The sequence below is a fragment of the Scatophagus argus genome, chromosome 6 (assembly GCF_020382885.2).
Source record: "Scatophagus argus isolate fScaArg1 chromosome 6, fScaArg1.pri, whole genome shotgun sequence".
NCBI lineage: Eukaryota > Metazoa > Chordata > Actinopteri > Scatophagidae > Scatophagus > Scatophagus argus.
The window spans coordinates 7,160,371-7,180,462 of NC_058498.1; the positions used below are offsets into that span (position 1 = coordinate 7,160,371).

The 20,092-nt window shown below is 40.0% G+C and overlaps 1 protein-coding gene across 1 annotated transcript; it reads right to left on the reverse strand.

The window, feature by feature from the left end:
* Positions 1–126: 126 nt before the first annotated feature.
* On the reverse strand, positions 127–18,921 carry myo1f (myosin IF). The gene is made up of 28 exons (XM_046391849.1): positions 18,703–18,921; positions 15,024–15,152; positions 13,037–13,126; positions 12,814–12,908; positions 12,562–12,649; positions 12,335–12,424; positions 11,062–11,193; positions 10,695–10,829; positions 9,211–9,343; positions 8,567–8,763; positions 8,344–8,424; positions 8,111–8,197; positions 7,876–7,959; positions 7,329–7,496; positions 7,155–7,240; positions 6,981–7,062; positions 6,788–6,894; positions 6,600–6,698; positions 6,324–6,468; positions 5,429–5,543; positions 5,171–5,340; positions 4,857–5,002; positions 3,657–3,803; positions 3,423–3,571; positions 3,197–3,259; positions 2,297–2,504; positions 1,093–1,253; positions 127–985 (listed from the first exon to the last, which is right to left on the reverse strand). Exons 1-28 carry the CDS (start codon positions 18,703–18,705, stop codon positions 909–911), a joined length of 3,267 nt encoding a protein of 1,088 aa, XP_046247805.1. The 5' UTR covers positions 18,706–18,921; the 3' UTR covers positions 127–908.
* Between the last annotated feature and the right edge of the window lie 1,171 nt (positions 18,922–20,092).

The window sequence follows — 20,092 nt, forward strand, 5'->3', positions numbered from 1 at the left end:
TTGGAGTAGGCCTCACTACTACTTCCCCTTTTTCCCGCCTTTTCAAACTTAAATGATGTGTAAAATTTTCTGTAAACAGTTTGTTTACCTTGTGAACGCTTCAAGAAGTACAGCAAAAACAATTCAGAGTGTTAAAACTCTTTATTCTTCTCTTCTCGTTCATATACAAAAAAAATGCTATTGATTGACTGTAAAAGAATTACATTAATTTACAAATCACAAATTTAAAGGCAAAAATAAACACTTTCATGAGGGACAATTAAAAATCACTGCACTCCGTAAGTTATTTTATAACTTACTGATAACACAAATCAGTGCACAGGTAAAAAACTGAAAATATATTTCTTTTTTTTTCTTTTTTTTTAATTTAAGTGAAAAAACTACCAACAGGGATATCTGTAATAATCCATCATTATAAAATCTCAATGTTTTGTTGTTTTTTTATGTGAGATTATCATCAATCTTCTGAAGCACGTTTGTTTGTTAGAGCAGAAGCATAACAGTCAAACTCACTTGTTGCATACCCAATATATTTTCACGTCTGTTATAACTTGATTTTGTGCTGTTGTATTTATCAAGAATACTGAGTTTCAGACAAATATAAACAATAAAGACATCAGAAAGCAATGCAGGATTATCAGGTCACTTTTCCATCAGGCTTTACGTCACTCGGAACAGAATAGCTTGGGACAACAACACAGATGAAACTTGAGCAGTTCTTTGCAGGGGATCTGTGCTTTAAAAGTGATGACCATAACAGCACCAGGAAAACAACTCACAGGTGACCCAAATGTCAGCGAGGACCACCGTTAAACAGCCCTATTTCCGTTATGGATGAGGATAAACGAAATAGACGTACTTCTCCAAGAGTCTGAGACACAAGTCCAACAGGACAGACCAAATAATGTTCAGATCTTTTCCACATAGTTACCCGGAAAGAGACCTTCCTTTCCCCGAATCCTGCCTGTCCACCAGCCTGAAGGGTCTACAGAGAAAATAAACAGAGAGAAATATCTTTAACCTCTGTGGAATATTTCAGATCAATCATTTCAGAGCCCGGTGATCATTCATTTTCCTTTCATCCACACACACCTTCTTTGATGAGGTCGAACACGTCATTGACCTCAAAGCTGATCTCGTCCGTGTCCTGGCCGGTGTACTGATATATGGCCCGGCAGCGGGGCCCCTGGGGTCGAGGCTGCGGTTTAGGAGCAGGAGGAGGTCGTCGACTGATGCTCCTTTTCCTTTGCTTCCTGTGACAAAGAGCCAGAAACGACAAAGTTTCTTTGAGGAAAAACTGCCGGGCAGGAAGAGTTAAACCGCGGAGAACAGTTTTGGGTTAATATATATTTTCATTCGCCAAAGCTTTTCATGCTTTGTTTTAATGGTTTCTTTGAAAAATGTGGGCACAGATTCAAAGCAGAACTTTGGGGTCTGCTCCAGAAGTTAAAAAAAATTCTATTAAAAATTCTATTAAAATCACATCAACATTTGAAATAGCACAACTCACTAAAAAATCATCCTTGCAACAAAACTTGCTCAACAGCAAAATCTGAGTGTCCCACTCCACATGCCCAGATAAAGATGTTAAAATGATCTGTTAAAATGATTATCGCCTCTGATTTCAATTTCAATTTCCATTTATTTATTTACACAGCACCTTATACAGTCACATTTGTCTCTAGATGCTTTACAGAGACCCAGAGCCTGAACCCCTGAGCAAGCAGAGAGTGGCAAGGAAAAACTCCCTTTTAACAGAAAGAAACCTTGAGCAGGACCCGACTCTGATGTAGGAGATATAAGGAACAACATTTAAGCCAAGACCCTCATGACTTAAACATCATCAGTTCATCAAATGCAGTATCAAGAGAGTTTCATAAACCCAGGCGCAGGAGACAACAGTCATTTCAGCTACAACTGGTGGGAAAATGACATTAGAGAAAGTGTGGATGCATATAAATACAAAAAAACAAGTGATATATCGATGTGTTACTGTGTGCTGTAGTTTGTAGCCCGAACTTTTGCCATTGGACATGTTCAGACAACAATATTTACAAACCAGTTTGTTATGAAGGCCCAGCCTTTACAGAAACTGGTGACACAAAGGGCTAGCCCAGCGGTGGCACCAGTACAGCTTTCTATGAACAGATTTGAAATTCATTCATTTGCTTGGGCTCGACGAGTGTTGACATGCCTTAACAGCTCCATAAAAACTTGTTATGCACTGATTTTAGTGACTAATCCGTTCCACCCACACATGCTGTGATCATTCCTTTCTACAGGTGACCTTTCTTACCCCGACATGCCCTCATCGGGGACATTTAGGAAGTCCAAGTTCCCCTGGTTGTGCTGGTTGTGGGCTGGGACTCGAGAGGCTCTCTGATTCCCCAGTTTAGGAAGGACTGTGCTGGGTGGCCGGCCCTGTTTGTGTGGAGCAGAATATGTGACATCTGATGGATGGTGGGCAGGCGCTCTGGAAAAATTGGCTGCTCCATTCTGATGTGCTGCAGAGAGAGAAAGTGGAATAAAGTAAGGATAAACCTCCAACACTTGCGCTGATGCCCTTGAATGAAAACCTTGCAAAAAAAATACCATATATGTGTATATTAGTTTAAAAATATAGTTTTTAAATAATATAGTAGGTTTGGACTTGTAGTTGTGCATCAAGAAAAAAATTATTCATCACATGTACACGACAAGTCCTGCACCCACAATTTTACTAGCACAGAAGTACAAACGCCAAAATCTACTCTCAAAACTGATACAGACAGAGTGAGCGCTGTCAGTGTTATATTAATAGATTAGTTACTGCTGATGTACTCATGTGTTGTAGCTGGTAAAGCTAATTTCCTCTGCTTCATATGGGCAGTTAGTCCACAACCAAATGTCATATTTTTATTTTGTATATAAAACTCTGATCATCAAAGAAACTGGTAATTGTAAAATAAATGTACTGGAGTGAAAAGTACAATATTTGAACATGAAAGTGAAGTTGAAGATTAAAGTATAAAATGCAAATAGTCAGATACCATACCTAAAAACTGTACATAATTACAGTAGTTACTAGTAGTGGCTGTAGCTACTTTCAAGTCTAAAGTGTCGTGTTAATGATCAATTTTGGTAGAACATACAGAACATATACTGAACATAACAATGAAAATGAAAGAGTTACAGGAAGGTAGATTTGTGACTTTACCTCTGTTGGCAAAGTTATTTCTCTGTCCACCGTGAGACTGCGGCGCACTCTTCCGAGTTGGCTCTGAGGAAATAACACTTTGTTACAATAACATTCATATAAACATCTGCGAATAAAATTTTCAGAGTTTATAATCTTTGCTTTAATTATTTTGTGTGTGAAATTTTCTGTAAGGTTTTCTCCTTCTTATTTCGAGCCTGCAGCGTCGTCATTTCTTTTAACTTACTGGAGGACTTGGGTAGACCATCTCCTACTGTAACGGTGAGGGTCTTCCCTCCTGGCTTGAGCTGGGCCAGGTCCCCTTGCCCCCTCTGAAACACCACCACCCTGGAGCCTCCTCCACCCCAGCCTTCCTTCTTCACTCTGAACTCTAGCCTGAGTGGGAAGAGGGTGTGTTAGTGATTTGTGTGTGCACGTTTCTTTGCGAACACAGTCCGTCTGACTGTGTGGGTTCCTCTACCTGTCATTGAAGGAGATGGTCAGTTTTCTCTTGGTCACTTCCTCGTAGCGTTTCGAGAGCAGGCTGAGGAACTCTGTCTTGAAGTTGGACTCCAACATACTGTCGTACTGGGACTCATGTAGGATGAAGAAATCGTCCTGCCTCGTACTGAAGGCAAAATGCAGACCATTAAGAGATCCTCAGGCAAGATAAAAAGACAACTAGAAAAGCTTACATTTTCCTGAGAAAATATACAGTATGCCAGTGCTGAACCACTGAAACACCTTCACTGTTTTCACACAGCGAGCTTCAGGAGCTTTTGAAATGTCTTCGTTAAACTTAAGTACATTTCCTAAAAGTAACAGACATATACATATAATGTAAAAATACTACATTACAAGTAAAAAACAATACAAAGGTGAAAGTAAAGAATCATTATCAGCCAAATAACATTATTAATTCTGGAGCATCAATTTGTAAGCATATCACTATTGCAGCTGGTTGAGGCTGAGCTAACTTCTTTATATGGAGTTAGCTCGACCCCGTGAAAGGTCACGCAGGGGAAGATAGATAAATCTGAGGGGATGTGAGATGATTAATGGAGTATGGATGAAGAAAACCCAAAGCTCTGATGCACAAATCTGCTTTAAATTTGGCCTCTTTGGGCCTCAAACACTTATTAAAATAGAAACAATGTGTGAAATTTAAAGAGAAAATGTCTCTTTGGTGCAACCGCTAACAACTCAGATATCTGAAACATGACAAGCTGCCTCAACCAAACCAAGCCAAAATGACTGGGAAACAGATGTTTAATTCGAAACAATGTATTATATTTTATAAGATTTTTATGTAAAATTTAAACAGTTGTGATTCAAGAACGCTCTCATGTCTCTGAGTTTGAATTAACTAATCATCTGGTCAGCGTTGAGTGACGATGTAAGCTGAGCACAACTTTGTTTGCATTAATGATGTAGTATTCATGTATGTGAAACTGGATCTGAAGTGTTAAGTACTCATCTGAGGAAGCAATAAACAGAAAAACAAATTCTGTGTATTCTCTGTTCAGTGGAATATGTTCACTGCTATATTTACTCTTCCTGCCATTGTGGCTTCTCATATAGCTCTTACTGAACAACAAAGCAGCATACTAGTTCCTGTATTTACTGCACCACAGCATTAACCACAAATGTCACTAATACCAGCTGCAGTAGTGTATCATACCTGAGAGAGACACCACTGATGCTTCCAAACTCTAGTTTTCGTTTCAGCACCTCCTTTATCTGTCCTTTCTCAGGTCCTTTCTTCACCTTCTCTCGGCCGATCAGATAGATGCCCTTAGGGGTTAAGATCAAGTCCCTCTTGATAGACTGGGCAGTGAGGAAAAAAAAGAAGAAGTGAAAGCTGTGAGCAACACCAGAAAGGAGAAGCACGGGGGTGGTTTTGGGGAAGAGATCTTAGACATCTTTGACATAAGCAACTTTCTTGCTGGTCAAATTAAATAAATCTAAATATAACGATTCTTCGAAAAGCGTCACCTTGAACCTGCGATCAAACTTGGTGACAGAATCAGCAAAGTCGACACGCTCCCTCTTGGACAGAAACTGTCGCAGTTCAGGCCTCTGCTCCAGACCGAGGTAGTCTCCAACAAAGTTTCTGTTGATGCTGTTCTTCCTCCGCTCCTTGGAGTTGTACAGGATGTCTGAAGCTGCATTACAAGGATGGACGGGCAGTTCAGATCACAGCTCCAAAGACGCATTTTAGTGGGAACAATGTTTTTCATCGTCGCAACTCACCCTCTTCTCTCATCTGTTCATACTTCTTCCTCGCAATGTATCTCCTCCAGGATTTCTGAATTATCCTGGCAAACGTGTCAAACTTCCTCTCCCTCATCTCCTCAAGCAGGAAAAGCTATGGATCATACAGCACGAGGAGGGAGTTCACACTCATCATCATTACTCATCATTAATTAAGATGTTTCTTTGTATGATTAACATATGCTCACCGAAATGCATCAGCACATCAGTTTAAGTGCTTCCATGTTGTAATGTTTCAGCACATGCAGGTCAATCTCAGGGATTTTTTTACAGACAGTACAGATTGTGTTTGGTGCCATACGTTGAATTTAAGTCTAACATTCACTCTCTTTTAGCTCTTGTTTTGGTCTCATCCAACTCCTGAGGGAAACATCTGGGGGTTTTTTAGCAGCTAAATGCTCTACTTTGTTCATCAGCTCGTTGCTAACTGTTTCTGTCTCATTTGGTATACCAAAACCACAATGTAAATACACCCCACAAGTTAAAAGTCGTGCATTGAAAATAAATGACAAATATGTGTTAGTATTTTGCAAAATGCACTTAGTATCAAAAGAAGAAGTTAAATTCATACAGTTTAATACTAATACTAAGTGTATTTCTCTGTAACACTGCCTCGTATTTTACAAGGTCATCATATGTTATAGTTTGTAAAGTAGCTTGTCAGCAGCTGTCAGATTAGCGTATGGCAATAAAATGTACAGTATTTGTTTCTAAACAGCAGTGGAAGGGATGCAGAAAGTAACATGAAATTGAAATACTCGAGTACAAGCGATTCAAATTTGCACTACATTACAGTACTTAGATAAATGGACCACCTCTGATCGACACAGATGCAGAGAGCAAGAGAAACTGAAACACAGGAAGAGTTTCTCACCGACTCGGGGTTCTTGACAAAGACTTTGGTGCGTCCCATCTGGTACTGGTCGTTATCCATGTTGACGGACCGGAGGAGGTGAAGGACCCCCTGTTGTTCTGGACCCCTCCAAGATGGCCACGTCTCAGCTGTTAGAATGGCATACCTGGATATAACAAACAAACACACACACACACACACAGTAGGAATGACATGGTTTTTACTGTGTTTCCTCCTTTAGGACCAGCAAACAGAAATTGATGCATCCTTTCAAAAACTGCGCAGCTTTGAACTCACCTCATCAGAAACTTATTGAAGACTCTGCGATAAGCGAATCCTGCTCTTCTTACGCGTATGTTTTCCCGGAGTCCCAGGTATTCAACCTGATGCCTAACCCTAAAAGAAGAGATGGAATACAACCGTCCATCAAAAAGCGTATATGTTTGAGTGTATGTGTAAATATTTGTCAAAGTCGGGATGCTGACCTGCTCTCCTCCCAGTCCTTGGGTCTCTTTGTCTCATTTGGTTTGATACAGCGGATATAGTGTGGAGTGCATTTCATCAGCGTGTTCACTAGATCATTCGCTTGTTTCTGTCAGAAACAGCAGACCAGAAATGAAAAACAAAACAGATCGAAGGAGTTCACAGAGCACCGTTAGTCTCAGTTTAAAGTCTCACCTTGATCTTTGTGCTGGCTGTGGTCGGTCTGCCTTTCTTATCTGTGTTCAGGTTCTCGGGGAACAAGCTACAGATGAAGTTACTGAAGAGAGAAATTCAAGGGGTTTGTGTTCACTTCATTCCTCTTCTAAACGTATCACGAGTGAAAACACGAGAGGGGTGTAAGAGACTTACTATTCGCTGCTTTGCATGAGCTCGATGAGATCAGGGAAAAGCACATCCCGGTTTCTCTCACAGAAGCCGTTGACATCATATGACACCTGAGATGACACCAATCATCATAACTGGGTAGCAGGGTCGGGGCAGCATTTCTACCGTGGGAGAGTCAGTTTGATTTAATACTCCTACCTTGCCAGCGTAGTGATGTATGATGAAGCCGGAGTTCCAGCTGTTGAAATGTTCATGTGTTCCCACAGACGCCTGCAGTTTCTGCAGCAGGGTGCCATCTGCACCCTCTCCTTTGGCGTACATGGTGGCGCACACATCATCCAGCACGCTCATTATACCAGGAGGGCACTGAAAGGAGAGTATTTTAACGGAAAACAATCAGTTACAAGTTTTGTGTGTCTAGATAGAAAAAAAGACATACAGTCTAAAGAATCATTATTTGAAGTGGATAATAAATGAATGAGATACTGACAAATAATGAATGATGAATCAGGAGAAAATACAGCACACCTCCTGCATTAATATCTCACACAGCTTTCACATGAGGTTATTCTTTTGACATCCTATTTTTTTTTTGTTTGTTTGTTTAGCTTTTGTTTTTTTGAGGCAATTCAGACAGCAGAAGAACATTTATCATATCATCTTATGAACCACTTCATACTGACATGTGTAAACCCTGTATTTATTCACTGGTTTCTTGGTTAAGGTGATGCAGACATGAGTTTACCTTATTTTCAATGAGGTCGCACACAATCTTGTTGTTGAAGTATTCAATGGGAGTCCACTTGATGCCCTCCTGAACATACTCTTCCTGAGAGAGAACAACAGAAAGAAGAGAGCTCAACACAGAACTGATAGAAATACGTCCAAAGTCAGTGAATAGTGCAGAGGATAAGAGACAAGGAAGACAAATCATAAAATGTTTCAAAATTTACGAAAGCAATAAATTTCACTGCAGCTACCTGCTCAGCCTTTAGGGTCAGTTCAATGAAGATCTGTTGCAGTTTCTCATTCACAAAGTTGATACAGAACTGCTCGAAGCCATTTTTCTGCCGGGGAAGAACATGATCCAGTCATGGTCAGATTATCTCCACAGTAAATCAAAATTTGCTGTGCTCTACCTATAAAACCAACATCCGTTATTTTAGCGGCTGCCTATAAATATTATGGAAGTAGAGGGCGTAAGAGGACTAACCTGGAATATCTCAAAGCCATAAATGTCAAGTACTCCGATATTGAATTCTTCATATGGTTTTTGGATGGCTTTATTTATGGCCTTGAGAAGACAGACAGGAAATATAAAATACAAATGCATTTAGGTCGACATGTGTAGAGTACCTACATGTGGGTAAAAATAAAATGTTTTCTCATTTCATTTGATATGTTTTTGCTGCTACTGTGTCAAAACATTTGACTACCTCCACCAGGTAATCAAAGACTCTTGCATAGAGGGCTTTGGCGAGGGCGTCTCGTGTGTAGGTGGCCTGCTCCTGGTTCAGAGTCACCGTAATGGACTCGGACTTCCCTCCCCACTTTGAATCCATCTTGCGGCTGGTCAGCTTGTCCTGCAAACGGTTGGAGTCGATGCCCAGCAAATAGGCGGGGAAGGCAAGTACTGGAAAAGCAAAGTTGCAATTAAAATCAACACAAGTGTGTCAAAATGAGGCTCCTAATAAACATTTAGATATGTTCCACTTGAATTTATCTCTCTGCTGTAAATATGTATGTAACTGAATAAAGCAGTAGATTAACTTTTACTTTAATTTAACTCAGCAGAAATGGGATGTAAAATCACTATGATGTAAACACCAATTATCTGTTGAGCGGGGAATCTCTAGGCTGCAAGCAAAGGCAAAAATAAACAGGGTAGTACTGATGAGCATAGATTCTATCAATTAGCGTAGTGTTTGCCATGGGATTGCTTTGTCATGATGAGCTTTAATTTACTCACATCCCTTGGGGAGAAAATTAGAAATTCAATATGACCAGTGGGAGTGTGTTTGCACATGCATGGACGAGTGCATACATGTGTGTCTGGTGTATGTGCATATGTCTCACTCACAGTCCGTGCTCTCCACCTGTGCGTAGTTTCCCACTTCTATGAAGCTGATGTTTCCCAGGTGGAGGATGCCTGCAATGATCTGCAGCACCTGGGCCTGGATGTCACCTGGGATCCCAATCACCTGCATGGCTTCCTGGAGACCAAAGCGCATTAACAGACAGCAATGGCAGTTTGTAGCAATTCCACCAACAAGCAGGGATGAGAGTCACTGGAAATATTTGATTTTAGAAAACAATTTTTAAATTTCCTGTTCTTTATGTCAGGGGAATATTAAGGTCTCTAAGTCAGTCCTTCATTTTCTACAGCAGTGAACACAGCAGCTATACTCGTTATTAACATGTTCATTTAGCTGTGTTAGCAAAAACTACTAAGCTCTCCAGCAATCAGTACAGCCTTCATGAATGTTAAAAGGCTCAGATTTTTATTGAAAGTGTTTTAGAAAAGCCTATTTCAATGAGGGCAAAACAGCAACATTTCAGCAGCACCACGAAGCTTAAGAAGCAACATCCAGCTTATCTAATGTTAGCTAGGACAAATCCTCAAGATGGGATTTATGGCGGGGAATTTAGTTCACACAAGAAAGTGTGAATGAAGTCAAAACTAGTTTTTTACAAGTTTATTTGTTTTTTTAAGAGTTTCAAAGTGATTTATTGCTCGCTTGGTTTGTTTGTTTGTTTTATCCGTTAGCATAGCCAGATTTAAGACACAACGGGAAAAGCGTTGTCATGGATACACACTGTTTAAACGATAGTTCACACCCTGAATACATACACCTACATACACCCTGAGGCAATACATCCTCAGCAGAAACTAGTTCCAAATAAAACGGTTAGATATGGGGATTATATACAATGACAGAGGCTCTTTTTTGGAATAACAAGTTGCTTGCCACCATCCTTTGTCAATACTGTTAGCATCGCAGACAAAAACATGAAATGATCTTCATTTTCACCTTCTATTTGAGTGGCGGAAGACATTTTTTTTGAAGACTGATATCTCTAACGCAAGCTACTTCGACGCTGTCCTGCATATATGTAAAAATATAAAATGTATTAAAATTGCCATCTTTTGCCATTTTTTTAAACTGTGAGTTCTTTCAAGGCTGGATTAACGTTATCAACAGAGCAGAGCAAGCAAGACCACCGTCAGGAGCAGTCTGGGAGGACCCCCAAAATCCCCAGGAGGAACACTGTCTGTGGCCGTAGGATTATGGAAATGTAACCAATGTTCCTTCCTTGTTTGGGAATTTGCACCACTAAATCACAGTATGACAAGCCTTCAGAGTGATTTCCCCTCCACCTTCTCGTTGTTTAATTTAAATAATCCTTGGAAGCCAAATGAATCCGGCAGGAAACAAACACTCGCCAGAGAAAATTCAGCTACGGCAGCATACTTTTGTTTCTCTACCTCATTCCCTGACTCCTCAACGGGATGCCAGGCAGTTGTTGTGAACCACTTATGGAGAAAACCATTTATATTTATACCATAGTCTCTTGGAAGTCCTTGCTGTCATTGGTCCCATCCACTTTGTAGGTCCCTGACTGGTTGAGGTAGTAGTAGTAGTCTGGGGTCATGATGCCAAGACCCTCTTTCTGCTGTGCGTTGGCGCCCTCTATCATCTGGAAGAGAGTATTGCAGGTACCGGTTAAAAGTTCTGAGGCAGTGCTTCTCAAAATGGGCATAAAGAAAGCAAGAAAAACAAAGAGCACAGTTAGGAGACCAGCACAACCCAATGGTTCAGTTTCATCTGTGTTTAACTGCATCAAATTGACTCATGAATGGACAGTATAGACAGCAAGTTTTAAGGCAGATCTGTGTTCAGAACTAGCACATCACTCCCCAGCCTCTGACCTGATAGTAAATGTGGAAGTTCCTCTCGCTCTCATTCTGGCTCACCACCCTTGACTTCTCCAGAAGGAAGTTTGAAATTTTGCCACCGTCTGGCTCTCCTCCTCTGCTGAACTGAATCTCAAAGTATTTCCCCTGGTAGATGCAAAATCAAAACCAACAATTAGGTGTGACAAACTGGCTGTGATAAAATCTGGTTAGAGAAACAGTGTTGCAGTGCAGGCAGAAGAATTTCCTCTCCTTGTGCACTCACCCTGACATGCTACTAAAGCCTAACTCATGAATCTTAATCGAAATTTCCTGGACAGTGTTCATACGATGCTGTTGTTCTTCAGATAAAAGCTGTACACCCCATGGTTGCTACACCAGCATACACATGACTGCATTGACTCATGATCAAAATTTCTCGTGCTACAAATGGCTATCTTGCTCTAAAGCTGCACTCATGCATGTCAGTGTGGTTTTTATGTGTGAAATTAGAGCGTCACGACCCCACTGATGAGAAATGACTCACTGAAATGAACAACACTGCTAGCTGAAGCAGTGCCTCTGCTCTGCATTGCAACACGACTATCAAACGGTTGCTGAGTGTCGTCAGAACACTCAAAGTAGTTAATCTCTGCCTTTTGGATCTTTAGATTGATAATTTGTTTGTATAATACGACCCTTAAATATCATGTTCCCACAGGAGCCAGATAGATCACGATAGATCATCATCAGAAAATTAACTGGCAATGACTTTATAAATAGATTAAATGATTAAAGTTATTTTTCAAGAATAAACATTCTCAGGTTTCAGTTTCTTATTTGTGAGGGTCTGTACATTTCTCCGTCTTATGTGACCGTGAATTCAGTATCAACAAAGCATGATCTTTTTGTACATTTTTTTCTAGTAATTTCTGATATTTCATAGACCACTAACTGAGACGACAATAACAACAACGACAACAATAATAATAAGTTGTAAAGTGAGAGATGCATCCTTCTTATTGAGATTCACAGTTATTATTGACCGTTGATTATTTAGCAGCTCTTCTGGACGTTTCAACTGTATTACACAATCTTCTTCTTTAGCTCAAAACTGATTTTTTTTCCAGCATTTCTTGTAGGTTAAGAAAAAATATTTTCCAGTCTAAATCTTTCAGCCAGCATGCGCAAGAAGGTCCGATGGTTTTTCCCCTCCCCCCTTAGTGACTACTGTGGTATGTGAAGAGTTTAATAAATTTTTAACTGTTAAACTCCCATTTACAGTAGCTGAAGTAAAGATCGTACTCACAAAACGACTGGAGTTGTTGTTTCGGACGGTCTTGGCGTTACCAAAAGCCTCCAGCAGAGGGTTTGACTGGAGGATGATTTCTTTTACATGCTGTGACACACATGCAGACACACACACACACACACACACACACACAAAATGACTCAGTGTAAGACAAAACAGAAATATCTGCACGCCACATTTCAGGAAATATAAATGTCTCTTGAGTCATTGTGTGCTGTCACTACCTGAACTTTTGCTCCTCCTCCAGATACTTTGGAAATGTAACCCATGATGTATTTGGCAGCCACTGTCTTACCTGCACCACTCTCGCCGCTACCACAATACCATGAAAAATAGGACACAGCACACCACAAAAAGACATAACAACACAGCAACATTACTCACAGTATACGACATCTTACACAACGCAGGCTAATGTAAGACAGAATGAAAACACTGATGAGGAAAATAAAAAAAATCAGGGCTGTTGTGATCACCTGATGATGACACACTGATTCTCTCCATCAATCATCATGTTTCTGTACATGTTATCAGTCAAGGCATAGATGTGTGGTGGATTCTCGTACTGGGCCTACAGGGATGAGCAGAGAGAAAGAGATCTGTGGTCAACTCAGGCTAAAAGACTGTACAACAACAGTTTGAACCAGACACCACAAAGTCACTGCGATTGTTGATAAAATGTTAAAGAATTTTACTCACTGCTCCTTGGTAAAGTTCAATCTCTCTGTCAGTGAAGTAGGGCATCTGCTTGAACGGGTTAACTGATATTAAAACGGGGCCAATGTAAGTCTGAGGAGTGAAGTCAAGGAGTGAGGTGGAAAAACAGGCTTGCGAAGCACCTCTGTACACATTACTGTAAGAATCTAATGTATATCGTCAATACCTGTCATTTTTTAAATGTATATATTGTGGGTTATTTTCTATGTCAAGTTTATTAAAATCCATTTGTAAAGCACGTTTTGAAACAGGAGCTGTTTAACAAAATGCTTCACAGAGAAATTTGAATACAATTAAATGATAAAAACAAAAATAAATAGATGAATAGTAGGGACATGTGAAATGAAAATGAAAAAGAATATCATATGGCTTGTGGATTAAAATGACTGAAAGTCAAAAAGAGGTGGATCTCTACTCCATGATATTTAAGTAACCAGCTGGCACAGCTAATCCAACACCAACTGACTGTCACAATGTCAAAACACATCTAAAGAAACAGGATTAAGTAATCAAATAGAAACAATATTTGGCATTGATTAAGATCTTCCTTTGCAGTACCACTTTAAAAAAAGTGCACTTGGCAGTAATTACATCATTAATGAAATCATTTACCTGTTAGCAACTGATTACCTGGGAGTTAAAGCCCCCACTGAGGACACGAAGGTCATGGCCTCAGTATTTCTGGCAAAAAATGTGAAGGTTTGAGTCCCATAAAGTAAAAACTTATACACAGTTACATATTACACCCTCCATGGTCTTTTTTCTTAAGTTTACTGCCATGCTAGTGGCTCCATGAGGCTCTCTTTGCTTAGCAGCACAGTGCTAACACGCTAATGCTAAGCAGGTGGTGGAAGAGGGATTCAGATCCTTCAGTAAAAAATACCACTGCGGTAATGCATAAATACTCCATTACAAGTAAACGTTCTGCTCGTGTTGAGATATTTCAGTCTCAACCAAAGTAATGAAATGGCAGACTGACATCGCCATCTGAGCGATGCTGTTAGCCTGGCTAATAAGTTAAAATTATGGACGATATTTGGTCAAACTTGTCTGGAATGGGATTAGTAGGGTAACCACTGACTTAAGTATTTCTAAGAACTTGTGCTTTGGCCTGATTATTATGAAGTTCAAAAAAACATCTGTATACTTTCTATTTACTGCTATACAAGAAGTACCTAAAAAGTCAAAGGGTGGTATGCAAAAGACCAACCACAGGGGATCTTTTACTTCATGTCAGTTTTCTACGTGATAATTTAATGCTATATTAGTGGTTAATAATTAGAAAAGGTTTATTTTATTCACTGATCACTAAGTCGGTTCTCAGAACTTACAAAGCCCTTACAAAGTCACGACTTATGAAAAAGATGAAGTACATTTCAGAGGTGATCTCAGCCATGTGCAGATTTGTTGTTAATTTGTTCTCTTAAATCTAAATATGGGCTTCAAATTCAGCTGTGCCAAGAAGGCGGAAGTGAGCTGTTGACTCACACAGTGAATACAGAACAGGAAGAGTACATTCATTGTATTTATGCCCTTATATGTTTGCTCAAATTGACTATATGCTCATGTTTTGGTTGACATGTTTATGCATTTGAAGGTGGGGATGGATGTGATGTGTCTGACATAATTTAGACAGGGTACACAACACGATAATGACCTACATTTAGCAACCCAGATAAAATTATGTTGTCCTAAATCTCAATTTTCTGGTGCTTGTGGAAAAAAGGTAGAGGCTGGGATCAGATGGCAGAAAGTCACATTATTGAGACCTAACAGTGAAACTTCCTGTCCCACAGTCATCATGATTTCCTGCCCACACGAACAAGCCATGCAAATATGAGCTTCCTTTGTAGCTGTTGATAACCCCATTAATGTCCATCCAGTTAAATTGTGGAAGTTCAACTGTCTTAACAATTACCACAATATCTGTCCAGAACTTAACAAAATAATCCAGTAATGAAAAGGATACGAAGATGTAGTCATCCATGTATCTTTTCTTGAGGTTTTCCACAATGCCGTCCTCTGTGATCTTGGACAGCAGGACCATGTCGTCCACTCCGCTTTGCTTGACATTTTGGCTCTGCCAGTGATACTTAGCCTGAATCCACACACACCAGACAGAGAAAGGAAAAAATTGATAACAAACAAAGCAAAAGATGCAACCGAAATAAAATGAAGAAAGACGTCAAGATGTTAATCAAAAACAAATCAAACAAGCGAACAGAAAGACGGAAAGACAGAACGAGCAACATTGGGGTAAAAAAGTAGGGCACTCAGAGTTGTTTAATGAAGTCAGTAAATGACATGTTTGGCATCACTATAGAGAGGATTGAAGACTGTAACCCAGTGTGGTTGCCATTACAGGAAGTTGGGACTGGTTGCTAAGAAACAGGCCACAGCTGAGGTATACTCAATTTCTAACTTGGACATTTTAGAGAAGCATCATGAAACTTTGTGAACTGCCTGACCATGATGTACCTGATTCTCACATGCCGACATACCTGATTCTCACAGGTGATTAAGAGACCGTCAGACAGGAAGTTCTGTTGACAGCTTCTTACAGGACCCTGAGGTGAACTCAACTACTGTGTCTTGGTTTTCCCTGAAAGGTGCTGGTCTCTTTGAAATCTTGTCATTGGCGTGGTGGTTGGTCTGTGGTCTCATGGTTCGGCCTACGTTTACTGCTTCATCTAGAGAACCTGTATGTATGCTTAGTAAATTGTGTACTATATTAGTCTTTATTTGTAGGTTCAGTAAATGGTTTTGGTCTTTTCCTTTTCTGAATTCTTTGTACACTAAAATATACAGAATATTTACCACACTTAACTAGACCAACTAGAAAACATAATGTAGATTTTTACATTTGGTCGAGGAGTGGTGCTAAACATTGACACGGAGATCACTGATTATAAAATAATACTAGATAGCAGATCTAAAGATCTGCACACGTTTATTCCAATGAGAACTGCTCACTTGCCAACTTTACGTAGGCTTCACTTTTCATGAGCCTAAGGTAGATTTCCACAAAGGTGTCTCTCGACTCAGAGAAAGTTTTACATATACAAAACCATATATCAAAAATTCATTGCAGAAAGAATCATAATTGACCTTCAAGGTGTCCTACCAACACTTTTACAAATCTCTCTTTTATAATGATGCACTACAGGGGTAGCCTGAGTGGCGCCGTCCTATCTGGGTCTAAGTAATACATTCAAGATGGACAACGCGTCTCCATTTCCTCTCATTGGACAAAAATAAAGCCAACCACCAGGGAGCAATGGAGATGCTTTGGCTTCATATTTGGAGAGCTCTCATGTCGCCCATCTTTAAATGAAAAACAAATGGCAGCCCAGTCACCAGAACAACATGTTGCTACTGCATGTGTCTGCACCAGGATGTTTTGTAGCTGTTTTTGTGCCACCAAAAGTCAATATTGCAGCAGTGTTTGTGACAATAGACCAGGTATTTTAACGTAAAAATGATCTTTTTCTAACCTTAACAAAGTGTTTGTGTGCCTAAACCTAACCAGACCTTGAGTTGATACAGTAAAACTGAAAACTGCATGTACTGCAAATGTAAAATTTAAACATATCCCTTATTTGGGATTAGAGAAGTACAATCTGGTGATTGGGTTGTCCATTCAAGAACCCCCACTAGTTTCAAATGCTGCCACTAACATTCAGACCGTCTAAAACTAAACAGACGTATGGATCATCAAGGACAAGTTCAGCTGTAAGTTAAGTATATGAGTGTGTACATTGTCCTTTTAAAAATGTAAAAATGTGAAACTCTCACTTGTATTTTCAGTGAAAATGGTTAACTATATAACATCATATGAACAGCTGAACATCTCAACATGTCATCGTTAAGATGCATGAAGCAAACTTTTTAGACCATTTGTGCTGGTTGTAGTTTGTGTATATTAGCTATAAGCTAACTAGGTGCACCAATGGTATCTGTGAGCTTTTGTGTTCAGAGCTCACCAGAAACTCTGGTTCTTTCTTTAATTTATACAAGCTAATGTTATGACCAACTTGAAACATTTTTAACTGGCACGGACAAGTTCAGTCTTTGTGTGTAGTTGCACGCTTCCAAAATTCGCTTCACATCCTGTCTTCACAGAGCCGGGATGGGGTCTCGTTCACAAGTGACAGGAAAATGGAGCATGAGATGAACAGGTGCATTAGTGTGGCTCCTAGTTTACAAGTTGTTCCATGTCACAACCCTCACTCATGGTCATGAGCTCTGGTAAGTGAGAGAGAGAGAATGAGACATACCCTAACCCTAACCCTAACCCTAACCCTCGGTCCACGGACTAGATGCTGTTTACCAACCACCCCTTTGTCCAAACAAGGCTTAATTTAGAAAACACTTGTGTGGGAGTAACATTGTTTCGAGAAAATCTGCAAAAAACCTCTGCAGGTTCACATTCTGGGCATAAGACTGTCATAGTTTTCTCATGTCAACTCTGTTGTGATGTGGTTTTGGCACCATTGCTGCTCCCTCAGACATCGCTCTCGAACCCAAACTGTGAAATGAAGTAAACCTTTAACACCCATCACCATGCTCAGCAGTTATTTCTGTCTGAGACCCCACTATTGCGAAATAACTGTGAGCCCTGTCAATCATATTTAAACGGACAAGTGTGCAGATTTTTAACAGCAGCCTCCTCAGGTCTTTGAGTACAACCTTGCCTGCATCTCATTTGTGACTCTTATTTTGAAAGGATAATAGCTAAATAATTGTAGTGAAAAACACATCCTTAAATCTACTTGTTCTGACACATTTTAGATATATTGAAGACTTTCATCAGTGTGTCATGACTTCACTAAAGAAGACTTCATGTGTTTGGATGTATGAGGACTATTCTGGGGGTGAAAAGGAAGTGCTGTGACAGAAACTACAGGCCTCTCCTGTCGTCCACTTCCTCCTCTAACACCTCATCTCTGTCGCTTGTGAAACCCTGTAAACTTTGTACATGATACCGGTCTGCTTCCTGCAATTGCCTGCAGAACTCGGGGGGGCTGTCAAAGCTCAAGAAAGCACTGCTAAAAAAATTCACAGTATTTTCAAGATAATGTGTTTTTCTACATATTTTAAGAAGAATATCAAATTTCTTGCCAATTCCATGTCCTATACACACATTATATCTTCATTTCTTGAGTCCAAATACACATTTTTTTTATCCATAATGTGTTTGTCAATCAAAGTATTCACTCTATCGCTCTGCTAATCTTGAGCGTGTCAATGAAAGGATCTGAAAAAGAGGAAACTCACTCTGCCGCTGCTGCTGTGAACGGGCTGAGTTTCCCTGAAGATTTGACCTTTTAAGCTATGCTATTGCATAGCATCTCATCTTGTCAAAACTGACTTTGAAGTGTGAACTGTCATTTCATGGCTTGTAAACAGGCAACTACTGAAATGAAATGCACGTAATCATAATCCGGTGTCACATTTTCAAAACACAAAAACGTCTGAAAATGCTATTCTTGAAAACAAATTGCCAGAGTCAGATTGTGTGACAGCACCTTAAATCATTAAAAAGGAGACAACATAAGCATAACATAAGCGCTAGTTTAAGGAGTGTGCACACATGTAACAGCTGTTTGAAGGTGTGTGAGATAGAAAATGAGGGTGTGGTACTGTACCATTGTCCCAGTGGGCCTCTCCTCCTCAGATGTCCACTGTCCAGAATGTGTGTGTGCGAGTGTGAGTCGTTAAAATCCGCAGTCTGACCTCCTCAGACTGCAGCCATGGCACAGAGGGACAGTCAGAGCCGACAGGAGAGAGCAAACTACGAGACCTCCAGTGTAACAATTCAAAACCTACTTCCTCATACTCCCACAGATGCAGTGTGAAACAAGAACTACTCAAAGATAACACACACACACACACACACACACACACACACTGATGCACACACACTGATGCACACGGTCACCACGCAGACTTAAGCAGCTACTTCTGTATTTCTGTCATACTCAAAATCATTGGTGCGAGGATGAAGCAATGGTCTAACGGACTGATGACGGCGTCCGCGGATTCAGAGTTTGACAGCACAATTAGTCAATCCAGTTCATCTTGCCAAAAGCAGGCGAGTGTCGATGGCAACAACAACAACCATAAAGTGTTAATTATCTTCAATCTGTTGCCAAATGATGGTGTTTTTCAGTTGGGAACTCCACCCAGGCTGTGGTTACAGTGTGTTTGTGTCGTCAGCGAGGCTTGCTGCTTCCAACGCCCATAATAACTGATGCAGGTTCACACAGAGGTGGAATGAACACTGCACAGACAGGAGTATGTGTGTGTGTGTGCAGGTATCAATATTGTGTGTCATTTGGGGTGAGAATAGTTGTGTCTGCACAGCAAACCTCATTCAATGTAGAACTGGTCTCCTGAATGTGTTAAGGAAGTACAAACGCACATTTAAAGCCCAGGTTCTTATCAATAGTGAACTGAACAATATTTACATTATTTACATTGTTAATTCAGCGTAATAAACGAATGCCAAATAAGCGGCGTTAAACATTCTAATACTAAGTCATATCAATAAATAGCTGCCAACTGTAACTCAAACATAAGGATGCAAAAGCCCCAAGCATCACCATCTGTTATGGTTGATTAAACCTCAAGCACTTTGTCTCTTGGGAGCAATCCCAAGAGACAGAGAAGACATCAGAGTGACTAAGTTAAGATAAGGTTACACTATTTATCTTCCTTGGATATTTTAGCCCATATTTAAAAAGAAAAAGAAAAAATATCAGAGCAAGAGCCGTTAAAAAAGAAAAATAATTTTTTCATTTTTCATTGTAAGAAGGGTAGAAAAAAAGCATAAATCTAAACTCTTTCCAGGTTTACAGAGTAAATGTACACACATGCAGTATTCAATATGTATACACACACACACACAGTCAGCTGACAGTCAGGGACGACTCAGCCTCATTCAGACACCAGAAAGGAATTCTTACTTCATCCTTTCTACAAAGATCCAGAAACAGATGACCATCACTGATGATCTCAGCCTGTCTGGATGCTAAT

Excerpts from the sequence above, each read along its gene's own strand:
- myo1f (XM_046391849.1), bottom strand. Across the intron at positions 8,198-8,343 it reads ATGGCTTTGAGATATTCCAG|AAAAATGGCTTCGAGCAGTT; the intron begins GTTAGTCCTCTT and ends CTTCCCCGGCAG. Across the intron at positions 986-1,092 it reads GTTCGACCTCATCAAAGAAG|ACCCTTCAGGCTGGTGGACA; the intron begins GTGTGTGTGGAT and ends TTTTCTCTGTAG.